The sequence below is a fragment of the Emydura macquarii genome, unplaced genomic scaffold (genome assembly GCF_026122565.2).
Source record: "Emydura macquarii macquarii isolate MOO-44397 ecotype Brisbane River unplaced genomic scaffold, CSIRO-AGI_Emac_v2 contig_1348, whole genome shotgun sequence".
NCBI classification, from domain to species: Eukaryota; Metazoa; Chordata; order Testudines; family Chelidae; genus Emydura; species Emydura macquarii.
Genome location: NW_027131485.1, coordinates 6,201,549 through 6,213,976, shown reverse-complemented (window position 1 = coordinate 6,213,976; position 12,428 = coordinate 6,201,549). Strand labels below are relative to the sequence as shown.

The 12,428-nt window shown below is 41.8% G+C and overlaps 1 protein-coding gene across 3 annotated transcripts in view; it reads left to right on the top strand.

Annotated features, from left to right (window-relative positions):
• Positions 1-12,428, top strand: part of LOC137155060 (acyl-coenzyme A synthetase ACSM4, mitochondrial-like) — a 47,001-nt gene that overhangs the window by 24,862 nt on the left and 9,711 nt on the right. Inside the window, exons 7-14 of one of the 3 annotated variants that reach the window (XM_067551009.1) lie at positions 913-1,069; positions 2,569-2,648; positions 2,895-3,018; positions 4,271-4,351; positions 4,489-4,590; positions 6,094-6,221; positions 6,305-6,404; positions 9,193-9,312. In XM_067551009.1, the coding sequence (XP_067407110.1) occupies positions 913-1,069; positions 2,569-2,648; positions 2,895-3,018; positions 4,271-4,351; positions 4,489-4,590; positions 6,094-6,221; positions 6,305-6,404; positions 9,193-9,312 (892 nt within the window). Of the gene's footprint in view, positions 1-912; positions 1,070-2,568; positions 2,649-2,894; positions 3,019-4,270; positions 4,386-4,488; positions 4,591-6,093; positions 6,222-6,304; positions 6,405-9,192; positions 9,313-12,428 lie in introns of those variants that run through there. The other 2 variants (XM_067551010.1, XM_067551011.1) reach the window with 2 other exon arrangements.

Sequence of the window (12,428 nt, the reverse complement as noted above, 5' to 3'; positions counted from 1 at the left end):
CATACCAGGAATGGATTATTTCTAGAGATTATCAAACCACAGAATTTCTGTCCTGTGGGAAATTCTGATATCTTGACATTTGTTTTCATCCTGAATTCAATGAAAAGTCAAAATATCTAAATTTTTTGTGGGACAAAATTCCTAAATAATTTGATTTGGCAATTTCTCAATGTTTAATTTTTCACATTTTCAATTAGAAAAAAAAGTGTTTCAACATTCTCAAATCAAAATATTTCAGTTTGGATGAACATTCATCTCTCCATCTGCCTTAACCACCAAGGTGCCACATGGGAATTGTAGTTTCAGGTCTCCATTGCCCCCATTCTTCCCTGGATGGACAACATCTCCCATGATGCACTACAACCGTGTCCTATGACTTAGGTGCTGCAGCATACCATGGGACTCCCAAATAAAAATATTTAATTTTGTTTCCCTGTTAGAATATTCTTCCAAAATCGATTCTGCCAAAATCGATGCCTACAGAAAATTTCTATTTTAATTAAACTTCTTTTTCTGAGGGGAAATGTTTCATTCAAAAATTTTTCACCAGCCCCCATTATTCACTATTTAATATATCTAGTTACTTTTTAAACAGGAGAATAAGAAATATCTGTTCTCCCATCAAGATGTTGAAAGAAAACCATGTGACTTAGGTGAGGAATCACACAAGTATAAAGGATAATTAATAGATTATATGAATAGGTGGCAAACGTACCACAGGGCTGTTAGCATAAACTACTGACAGGATAACTATATCTAATGAATCCATTCATAGGAATCAGAATTAGTTAATGAAAAGAAAAAAGAGCTATGTTCATTCACAACAAATAATTTAATCAGCTTTCCACTTGTACATTCACTTTGTTTTTCTATTCAGTGTTTTTCATTATATTTTTTTCTGGTTATTACCAGGCTTTGGCTGGATTTGAATCCCTCTGACATATTGTGGGGTCTATCTGATCCAGGCTGGGTAAAATTTGCTTACGGCAGTTTCTTTTCTCCATGGATTCAGGGAGCGTGTATCTTTACACAGAGCATGCTGCAGTTTGAGGCAACAACCGTTCTGAATGTAAGAATAAAAACATCATGACATGGTTTCAGTCATAACTGATATATGCAAAGCAGGTGGTAAAAAGGATAATATCAGAACTAATTTTAAAATATAAAAAATATGAGGGGAGGCAGTGTTGTCTAGTAGTAAGTGTCATTGTCCCTGGGTATGCTGCCTCTTTTGAGATGCTTTCCTAGACACCCCTCCCCCAAGTGCACCCTTTCTAGTGGCAGGCCTGTGCTTCCACTTTTTTGGGGGGTGAGACTCCACAATCCAACTAGTCTCCAATGGGTCTCTGGGTTACATCCCCCTGGTTATCAATCATGATATCTAGCAGGCCCAACAAGAGTTTTTCTTCAACAGCGTGTGAGTGGTAATAGAATGCAGAAGCAGTGTCTTCAAAATATAGTATAATTTATTTGCCAAAAGGTGCACACCACTCAGAAAAATGGATTTAAAATAAGAGATCTACGCGCATACTGTCTTACCTACACATGTCATTCCCTTCCCATCCCTAGTAGACATGACTTATCTTGGTGCTCCCCACTCTCTGGGGGACCAAGTTACAGCCAGCTTGCTGCAGACCATAACATTTTCTGTCTGTCTCCTTGCTTCCCTGTCATCTTTCACTGACAGCCCTGGGCAGACTCAACTCACTCAAACCCCCTCCTTTTTCTGGGCCAGGGTGCTGTAATGGTTTAGTATCCTTTGATCCTAGGCTTAGCCTTGGGAATAATAAACCATTCTAGCCTAGATGGAGCCAGGTATTGGGGTATTCCTCAATTAATAGCTTCTCCATTGTTGTCTCAAAGGCTCTGATCTGTGCCATTGTTTTGCCTCTCCTGCTTGGTCCTTCTAATAAGCTATTTTGATGCAACTCCATAGCAAGTCACCCATCATAAACAAACACACAGAAGCATGCACCATATTCACAAAAAGTAATATAGCTATTTCCCAGTTCTCTATATAAGAGCAGTGGATGGGGAGTCAGGAAACATAGTTCTGCTCTGAGCTCTGCCACTGACCTTCTGATTGACTGTGGGCAAATCACATCACCTCCCTATCCCACAGATTCCCCATCTGTAAAATGATGATAATAAAATGATACCTTCTTTTGTAAAGCGTATTGAGATCTCTGAGTGGAAAGTGCTATAGAAGTAGTAAGTATTATTATTACTTTCTCTTCACTTGTGCCTATCACTTTGGAGTTGAATTTGTCTGTCACTGATGGAGGAAAATGCTAAACTCAAAACATAAGCAAGTTAACTTTCAAATAAATATAAATAAAAAATAAAGGAACAAGAACTGTTCATAGCTACACCAGACCTAGCCTTATGCCTTTTTAGTATAATGCATTCACTTTATTATTTATTTGTTTGTATTGTGATGGTGCCAAGGACCCAAATCGTAGATCAGAGCCCCAATGTGCTTGGCACTGTACAAACACCTAACCACAAGACAATGCCTGCCCCAAGGAACTAACAATGTAAATAACTTTTCTTTTCTTTCATTCATAGTGTCTGTCCACATTTCCTATAACCTCTTTCTGTGGTACACCAACTGTTTATCGTATGCTGGTGCAGCATGATTTTAGCAGGTAACTCTAGAGTGCTTACTACCATCCCAAATGAACCATGTTCTAGCAGAATCACAGCACTACATTTTTTCTTTGCCAGGTTATATTCTAACAACATAACAATTTCAGAGATTGAAATTCTAGCTGAACTAATTCTGTATGTTCTTTACCTGTTACATCTACAATGAGTGAAACCCTGAACCAATCCAAAGTCTCTCTAATAATGAGCTTTAGTCATTCTAATAATTGTTTTAAACATTTATTAAGCTACAAATTCAAGAGCTTGAAGCACTGCCTAAGTGGAGGTGAGCCACTCAACCCTGAAGTGATGGAGAGATGGAAAAGCAAAACGGGGATGGATATCTGTGAAGGATATGGTCAGACCGAAACAGTAGGTTTGCATTCAATCACACACCTAATAAGCCTAATTCTAATTCAAGCTAACAAGGAAAGCTATCAAATCCATGTCATAGGTTTCTTGCTATACCGAGGAAAACAGGCCCCAAATTTTCAAATATAGGCAACTAACATCAGGCTACTAAATCCATATGTAGGCCCCTGAATAAAAGTAGTCTGATTTTCAAGGGTGCTGAGCACCTGCAGTCCCAATGACTTCATTTTGAGTTGTGGGTTCTCAGCATCTCTGAAAATCAGGCTATTCAGGAGCCTAAACATAGATTTAGGTGTCTGAACATTTTGGCCTAGGAATGTAATTAGGCAGCATGAGTTCATTCAGCCAAGCAACTCAGCAGCAGATTTTAAAAGGGCCATTAGCTGTACATTTAATTCATTAAATATGTTCCAAAAATACAATAAGGGTGCATCTCACCACCGAGCTACTATGAGTACAGGGGACCCAAAGTGGGCATATCTTGGCTGGAGGGAGGGGGCGGTAAGAAGGGCATACTGGCTACAGAGAAACATTCTCTCCTGCTTCCAACCCTGTGCAAGCTCAGCAGAGAGGAAACGCCAGGACAGGTCTGGAAGATAATTATTTTGTGTGACATCATTCCTTCTCAGCTCTAGGGGATTTGTGGTGTAAATAAATGCTGATCTGACAATGTTGTGCTTTTTCCCTCACCACACAGTGAACCCCACTCCACAGGTGCAGATGCACTGTGATCCAGACCTATGGGCGGGAGGCATGAGGAAGCAGTAGTCACGGCTTCCGGTGTGTATTCAGAGATCCATGAGTTTCCAGGGCTAAGCCCCAGTCAGCTCTCTGTGGTAGACAATCCTACCTCTCTAATGGAACAACCAGAAGGAAATTCCATGGGCCGAATTCTGAATTCACATCTGTGTTTTTTACAGTGACTTAACTCTATTGATTGAAGCCCAAAGGATTTATTCTGGATTTAAACTGGTATAGTTGAGAGCAGACTTTATCCCACTGAGCCAGATCTTCAGTTGGTGTTAATCAGGGTAATTCCATTGACTTCTTTGGAGCGATGTTGATTTACGCCAACTGAAGATCAGGCCTATTTTGTTTAAAATCACAGTGGAGTCACTTTTCAAATGAACATTTCTACAAAAAGTTTACTAGTAAAATAGGTCATACCAAAAATTTTCAGTTAAATATGTTCACATCAAAATAAAACATCATGCACTGTATTTTGTTGCACAAATACAATTTTATTTTACAGGTTTTGATATGTTCACTTTGCAAAGAAATGAAAATTAAACCTGGTTCTATGGGAAAGGCAATGCCACCTTACGATGTTCAGGTATATTGATACTCCTGGTCACTTTCAATCTGAAGTAAGATAAAGTTCCCATACAACACCAGAATCACTCTCAACATTTAATTAGGTACAGCTTCAGTTTAACAGAAAGACACTGAATCATCATTCTCTCATTCTAGGTAATAGATGAAAATGCTAATGTTCTGCCTCCTGGGAAAGAAGGGGATATTGCCATCAGAATCAAACCAACAAGACCATTTTGTCTTTTCTCTCACTATGTGGTAAGGAACCTTCTTATGAAATTAACCAGATTTTGAGGCAACATCTTAAATATCATGATAACTTTTGAAGGTATCTTGCTGTGGGTGTCTATATCCTTCCAAAGATAATAGTTCATGTGTCTCATAAACAGGACTAGATTAACTCTTCCACTGGTGCAACCAGTGGCAGAAAGTGGACTGGTGGGGGAGGTTGAGACAGAAAGCATCTGCAATATTCCCTCCACTGGTGGACTAAAGGTATGTCACTACTGCAATCACAGGTTGTACAAACCTGCCTGGAACCCTGGGTAATTACTTGAGGGCCTTGCCTGTGCTGAAGCCAGTGCTGCCACAGTTTCACTGTTCCAGGACCTGAGCTAACTAGATCAAACTTCGGTATGTTGGCTCAAGCTGCAATCACACTCAGTGACTGCATTCCCTAAGAAGCAGGTGACTATGACCAGGGATGCATTGATCCAACTCAGCCTCAGCTGACAGGGCTCTTGTGGAATACCTGGCAGATTTTTAATGCTCCCTTCCACCATGAGATATCCTAGGGGAGGTCACACTGCAGGACTGCTGCGTGGTGCATATCATTGGAGGGTAGAGAGGGCCAGGCTAGCCCTGGAAAGTGTCAGCAAGAGTGAGTGTGGTCCAGAGTTTGATATTTTTAATTGTTCATTGCAAGAAGATGGATTTCATGAAGAACATAGTTCTATCTTTCTTTGTCTCCTTCTCTACCCCAATCTTCCAACTTGATTTGCTGATCAGGCTATTAAAGAAGATGGGTTTAAGGGCTAACTTTTCAAAAGAGCAGACAGTAAAAAATGTACATAGCTCTTTTGCAAAAACTGGCTAAAAGGGTAGGTAATGTGTAAAGATATAAGCCAGAAATGTTTAACTGACTTCCTTGCACATGGGACTTCTGCCCTCTGCCTTGCCTCAGGTAGCCTCTCCCAATGAACCAGGCTTGAAATGCAAACAGACTATGAACAGGAACTAGAAAAGCCTTTGGGCATCCAGCTGGAGCAAAAATAAATTTGCAAACTACTTCTGTTGGCATATGGCAAAGACAAATCCCTGCTGGTTCACAGCCAGTTTGGACACATCTTAGGGCTGAGTACCAGTACTCCTGAAGCTCAAGTGTAATCATTCGCACAGCTCTAATGCAGAGTCACTTGATCTCAAAAATACAGAATTATTCATAGTAGATCAGATCATGCTAGACTTGTATGGGCTACAGCAAGGCTGAAAAGGTTCAGAATAAGAACAATTATGAAAAGTTTAGAAAGTTTAGAAAAATCATCTTGTATAGAGATGAGTGGAGTTCTCATGAAACCTTTCCTGACATGGAGGAACTATGGCCTTCTTCTGATAAGTAACAATTTAGGTTTAAACACCACTGAGGTCCTGAACCATTTCCCATTGAAGCCCATTGGGATTTCTTCCATTTACTTCTGTGGAAGTTGGATTGGATCCTAAGATTTCATTACCATTTGTGAGATGTTGCTTTGTTGTTGTCAGGATGATCCGGAGAAAACAGCTGCATCAGAACGTGGAGATTTTTATATTACTGGAGACAGGGGCATTGTGGATGAAGATGGATACTTCTGGTTTGTTGGAAGAGTTGATGATGTCATTTTATCTTCTGGGTAAATTTGTTTCTATGGAGTTTCCATACTAAGCTGCCAGTTGATACAATTTTTAAATACCAAACTCTTATTTTCTCTCCTAGGTATCGTATTGGACCATTTGAAGTAGAAAATGCCTTGATGGAACACGCAGCAGTAGTAGAAGCAGCTGCTGTCAGCAGCCCAGATCCCATCAGAGGAGAGGTAATGAGTTTGATATGAGTGGTTATGCAAAACACCTACTGTATATACTTGTTTAGAAATAAACTATAGCTGTAATGGAAATCTAGGCATACTAAAGGCCAGATTTTCAAAGGTAGTTAGCTGCTAAAAATGCAGAGGTGTCTAGTTGGATTTTCAAAGTGCCTAAGCAAGTTAAGTGCTTAACTCCCATTGATTTCAAAGGGTATTAGGTGCCTATAGGTTACGCTTTGAAAATCCGGCCCTAAGTACTGGGGTAAACTGACTGATGTTATTTTATTTGTTTTGCTGTTTAAAATAAATTGATTGATTCTGCTCTGAGGTTGGCCTGTAGGGGAGCCACGCTGAGATAGCTTAAGCAGGGCAAAACTGCATAAAACTGGGGCAGGCAGAGCCCCCTAAATGCTGGTGGTTTTTCTTCCATAAGATATACTAAGCAGCAACAAACAGCTTCTGACTACCTCACTGGTTATTCAGAATACAAAAACATGGTTTCCTTAATGCCATCCAGCCCTCTGGCCTCCACCCAGACAGCCAAGTCAAATATGATGGAGCTTATTGAAAATCTTTATCCGTCATATGTAAAAAAGTTCTACCAATCCCAAAGGACTGGACACAATACCAAACAGGTCAATGAATAGTTCAGCTCTTACTTAAATATACATTTAAAGCCAAGGTTTATTAACTAAACTAATATTTATAAAAAAAAGAGAGAGAGAGTAGTGGTGAAAATATCATATACATATAGATGAGAATAAAAGTTCATAAGTCAGTTTAACATCTCTACTTTGATACTAAGTTGCAAAGCTCTTTCAGGATCTTTGTAGTACTTGAAATAAACTGCTAATTTGCAAAAAGTCTCTGGAAATGATCCAAACAGCTTGAAGGACATCAATCCTTGTTTAGAGCTTTCTTGATAGAAACCCAGTCCAGAGAAATGAAGGCCAACATAGTCCATCTGCAGAGTCTGTATAATTTCTTCCTTAAAAAATAACAGGGTGAACCAGTCTCATGACTGGGACCTTATGCTGGCGACTTGAACTTCCCCTGATGAAATCTAAGCAGTCCTAAGATAAAAAAGGATCAGGACCCAAGAGTCTTTTATAGATCCGTGCAACCTTGTTGATATCTTCTTGACAGCAGATATCACAGCAGGTAATCCTTCAGTGCATAATAGGTAATTACTTGTGCTCTTGAGGGTCTTAACATCTCCTATTTTCTATTCACACCAGTAACTAGCTACATTAGCACAAGGCAATTGGCAATTTACCACCATTCACCGGTATTTACTACTTAAATTTCAAAGAGAAATAAAAATAATAGTATTTGTTACATTCAAGTTTCATCTAAATGTTAATATCTTCTTTTGGTTTTTGACCTAACAAACCATAGTGACAGACAGGAATTATTTGGTTATACTGGTAATCACTAACAATATTATAGGTAAATATAGACATGCATAGCCATTATTTACTTCCCAACTTCTAACAATATAAGTTTAAACGTCTGAGTTTTAGTTATTTTACAATGAATGGCTCTAATTGCCATTTGTATCTTCTTTTAATATGTCTTTAAAGATTGGATTTGGGCTATGCAGCTTGCAAAATTGCTTAGCCCTTTCTGGCCCAGTGTCGCATCTGCTTTCACGTACAATCAAGCAACCACAGCGACTTCAGTGAACCCCAGTGGGTTCCACAGCTGTAACTGAGAGCACTGACTTTAATGGGCTACTTTGCAAAACAGGCCCTTAGTTGAAAAACATACTTGATGTTTATGCATAGGCATATGCTTATATACATATAGGACTCAGTCCTCAGGCATGCTGCAGGCTGCTTTCTTTGCAGCACAACTAAGGGCAGCCTCAGGGCTGTTCTAAGTTCCACTAACTTGAAACAATGCTCTAAGGCAGCGGTTCCCAACTTTTTTAAGTGAAAGCTCCATTAGCTAACACTAGGTAAAACATGCGCCCCCATCCCACCCCCTGACCGGCCATAATCACATAAAACCTCTGTAAACACATAATATAATAATAATAATAATAATTAATAATAATAGCACTAAATGACATAAATAATAATAATAAATGACTCCTACCTGAGTAAGAAGCTAAGCCTTCCCTGGCGCAGCCACCACCGCATGCCCTGTGTGGCCCCACCTCTTCCCACCCCTAATGGACTGAGGGTAATGGAGGCGGGCTCTGGCAGGTTGGCTGGGGCTGCTCCAGGCTCCCACTGGTGCAGGGCTGCTCCTCTCTGGCCAGGTGCGGGGCAGGGGCAGGGGCTGCTCCTCTGCTCCGGCTGACATGGAGCTCGAGGCTGCTGTGCCCCACGTGGAGCTCGGGAGACTAAATGACCTCAATATTACTGAAGCCTCATGGACCCCCTGGAATTTTTGGTTCCCCTCCCAAGGGGGTCCCGCACCTCAGGTTGGGAACTGTTGCTCTAAGGTCATTGTGCTAGCCAGGAACCACTGAAGAGCAGTATGCTCAAGCCACACCCCTCCTACCTCCACTTCCTATGCTGGGTGTTGAGAGGAGGTGGTAAAGAGCTAGCATAATTGGCTGTAGGCTATTTGAGGATTCCCACATACTGGGTGAATCTTCAGATGCCTACTTGGGGTAGTTTTAAGGCCCTTAATGGTAGAAAGAGTTACTGTATGCCAGCATCTGGCCCATAATCTTACATGCCATCTCTCTTGAAAGCAATTTTAATGTTGCAAATTATATTTTTCAGTTTGATTATTATAAATGTGATTGAATATTACATGTTGCCTATATCTGACTGTCTTGTAGGTGGTGAAAGCCTTTATTATTCTGTCTCCTGACTTTGTATCACGTGATCCAGAAAAATTAGCTAAGGAGCTGCAAGAGCATGTCAAAAAAGTTACTGCACCATACAAGTATCCCAGAAAGGCAAGTACCTCCAGGTGCTGAATGTAAGAGTAACTACAGACAAAGTACCCCAAAAATAAATCTGTTCTGATCAAAACTAAAAATTAGATTAGAAATGTAAACACATTTTTCTTTTTAGTAAACAAATACTTTTCCTCTTTTTTTCTTCTATTATCCCACTACCTTTTAATCAGTTCTTCAATGTAATTTTGAAGCATATGACCAGATCTTTAGCTTGTGAAAATCAGTGTAGCACTGTTGAACTCTATGAAATTATGCTGTTTACATCAGGTGGAAATATGGCCTTTTAGCTGTTTTCATTTTGGAATAGTAGAGACAAATCTTTCTCAGATTTCAGTGAAAATATTCATGGGGAAAGATAAGCCACATTCATCGTTTAATGAATTTTTATCTATGATCCTAAAATTAACCTGATTTTTAGCAAAATAAACAAATTTTACAGATTAAATATGATTTCACATTATATAATTAAATTTTTAAAAATCTATTTTCAGGAATTTTCAATAATATAATAAATAGAGAAAATAAGATCCTTCATATAGTACAATAATAGAGTGACTATAATGCTATAAATAACGGGCCAAGCCCATAGCTGGTGTGAATTGGTTTTCTTCCATTGATTTCAGTAATGCTATATCAGTTTCCACCAGCTGAGGATCAGGTTTAGAGATTATGCTGGGTGGGTGGTGGAGAATCACAAAGGGACTGTATCATGCTGATCATTATTGATGTTTGCAGAATTTATACGCATCAAGCTTAGCATTAAAGTTTGTATAGGTAACATAGAGATAAGAAACAGAATCAATCATCAGTGTGTCTAGGCTGGTATTTTCAAGGCTGGTCTAAGTGAGTTAGGTGCCAACTCCCATTGAACATCAGTGGAATTTGGGCCTAATTCCCTTCTGCCCTCATTTTCAGCATCAGATTTTATGGTAGTTACATTCTATGAGCATTTAATGAAGTGCTTCCCATGCCCATGGGAACTGCATTTCATTTTTTAGCTGAGTTACCAGGCTTTTTCTAGGAAGATTCTGTTTTTAGTGTCTTTGATCCAGTCAGAATAGAAGGGAGATATGTTGGAGATTTTAAAGGTAATCAAAATTTAGGTGGCGAGGGGGGAAACTATAAACAGTATTAAATTTTAAACAATAGTAATAAATAGTATGTTTGCTTTTTTTAAAAAAAGTTTCACAGTTTGACAATCTGATTATTTTTTAAAATGGCCTTAGATTTTAAATGTAAAGTGGCAAAGTAATCCAATTATTTTTTTTAGATGTAAACAAATCAGATTCATAGGTTGAGTATCAGGATGACAAAGGGTAATAGTGTTAATGTAATATACTTACACTTCATTAAGTCATTTGATTTGGTGCCACATGATATTTGGATTCAAAAAGTAGAATGATATAAAATTAACATGGCATATTAAATGGATTAAAGTTGGCTAACTGATAGATCATCCTTGAACATGTGTTGCTAATGAGGTCCCACAGGGATTGTTCTTCGTCGAGTACTTGCTCATGTCCACTCCACTATAGGTGTGTGCACGCCTCTGAGCACGGTTACCGGAACTTTTTTCCCTTAGCAGATCCCGTAGGGCTGGCTCCGGCACCCCCTCGAGCCCCGTGCACATGCCACGGTATATGAGGCGCTGCCGGCCCTACGCCCCCTCAGTTCCTTCTTTCCACCCGTGACGGTTGCTGGAACTAGTCTTGCTCTCAGCAAGTCCTTTTCCCCTTGTTTGAACTTGTTTGTTATTCTAAGTTAGTTTTAGTTAGTTAAGAAGTTGTTAAGTGTGTTTAGAGTCGTTAGAGATAAGGCAAGGCCCTGAGAGGACTTACAGCAGCCGGGCTATGCCCCAGTCGCCGGGATTCAAGCCGTGTGCCTCCTGCGGGAAGGCTTTCCCGCTCAACGACCCCACGACCGCTGCCTTAAGTGCTTGGGGGAAGCGCACAGAAAAGAAAAATGTAAGATCTGCAGGGCTTTTAAACTGAGGACCCAAAAGGACCGAGAAATCCGGTTGAAAGCCCTGCTGATGGAGGCAGCGCTCTTCCTGGCATCCGAGTCGGCCCGCTCCACCTCGGCATTGAGCATGACCTCGCTGCAGAGCGCACTGCCGGCACCGGCCTCGACTAGGCATTGTGCAACATCACCGGCACCGAAGAGGAAGAAGCAGCGCACAGAGCACGGACACTCCCCTGCGCCGTTGGTATGGGGCAGGGTCAAGCACAGAGATGCACCGGACCTGGCCCGTTGAGTCTTCTCTGTTGCCTGCATCTTCGGTCAGGGAGCCTCCCTCGACTCCTGGGAGTGGGAGAGTGCCTCTGCCGATGCTGTTGACACCGGAGGCTTTTCAGGCGGCAAGAGCCTTGTTGGCCTTGCCTACACCACCTCTGTCCCCTTCTCCACTGAGAGAGAAGGGGCTGGTGTCATGGGGGAAACCCATGCTGGATCCCCCGAAGGGCGGTGGAGATCCCCGGTATGGGGAGGAAGATATCGCACCGGACGGCCTCCGGGGGTAGAGCAGAGACGCTCCCCCAGCAGTCGCTCCAGGTCAGTGTCGTCGAGCCAACCTGCTTCGACACAGGACGCGGAGTCTCCCTCTCGGCGCCGATGTCGATTCCCAGCACCGGAGGCAGCGCATGCCAGGAGGCAGCACCAGTCGAGGTCTGTCAGGCAGCACTCAGACAGCTCCCGTTCCAGATCCCCAGCACCGAGGAGTTCGCCCACACCGAGGCGGCACAGAAACCGGTCGCCGTCGGAGGACCCAGCACGGCGCAGTCCACGACGCGGAAACCGGTCGCCGGAGTCTGACTCGGCACTGAGGAGTTCAGAGTGGCACCGACCTCAGTCACCAAAAGTGTCTGCAGGACCGCAATGCAAGCAGCACAGGAAATCTGTAGTACCGAGACGACACTCCGGTACCTCTAGCTCTTCGGAGCGCACCTCCGTTTGTCAGCACCGCTCATGGCAACAGAGGCAGTCCTCATCATCCTCCAGGTCGGAGGCATCAAGAGGGCAGTCCCCGGCACAGAAGGGCGCCCATGACTGAGGACGTGCACGGCACCGCCGGTCCAGTGATTCGGAGTCTCCCAGGGAGGACAGTCATCAGGAGA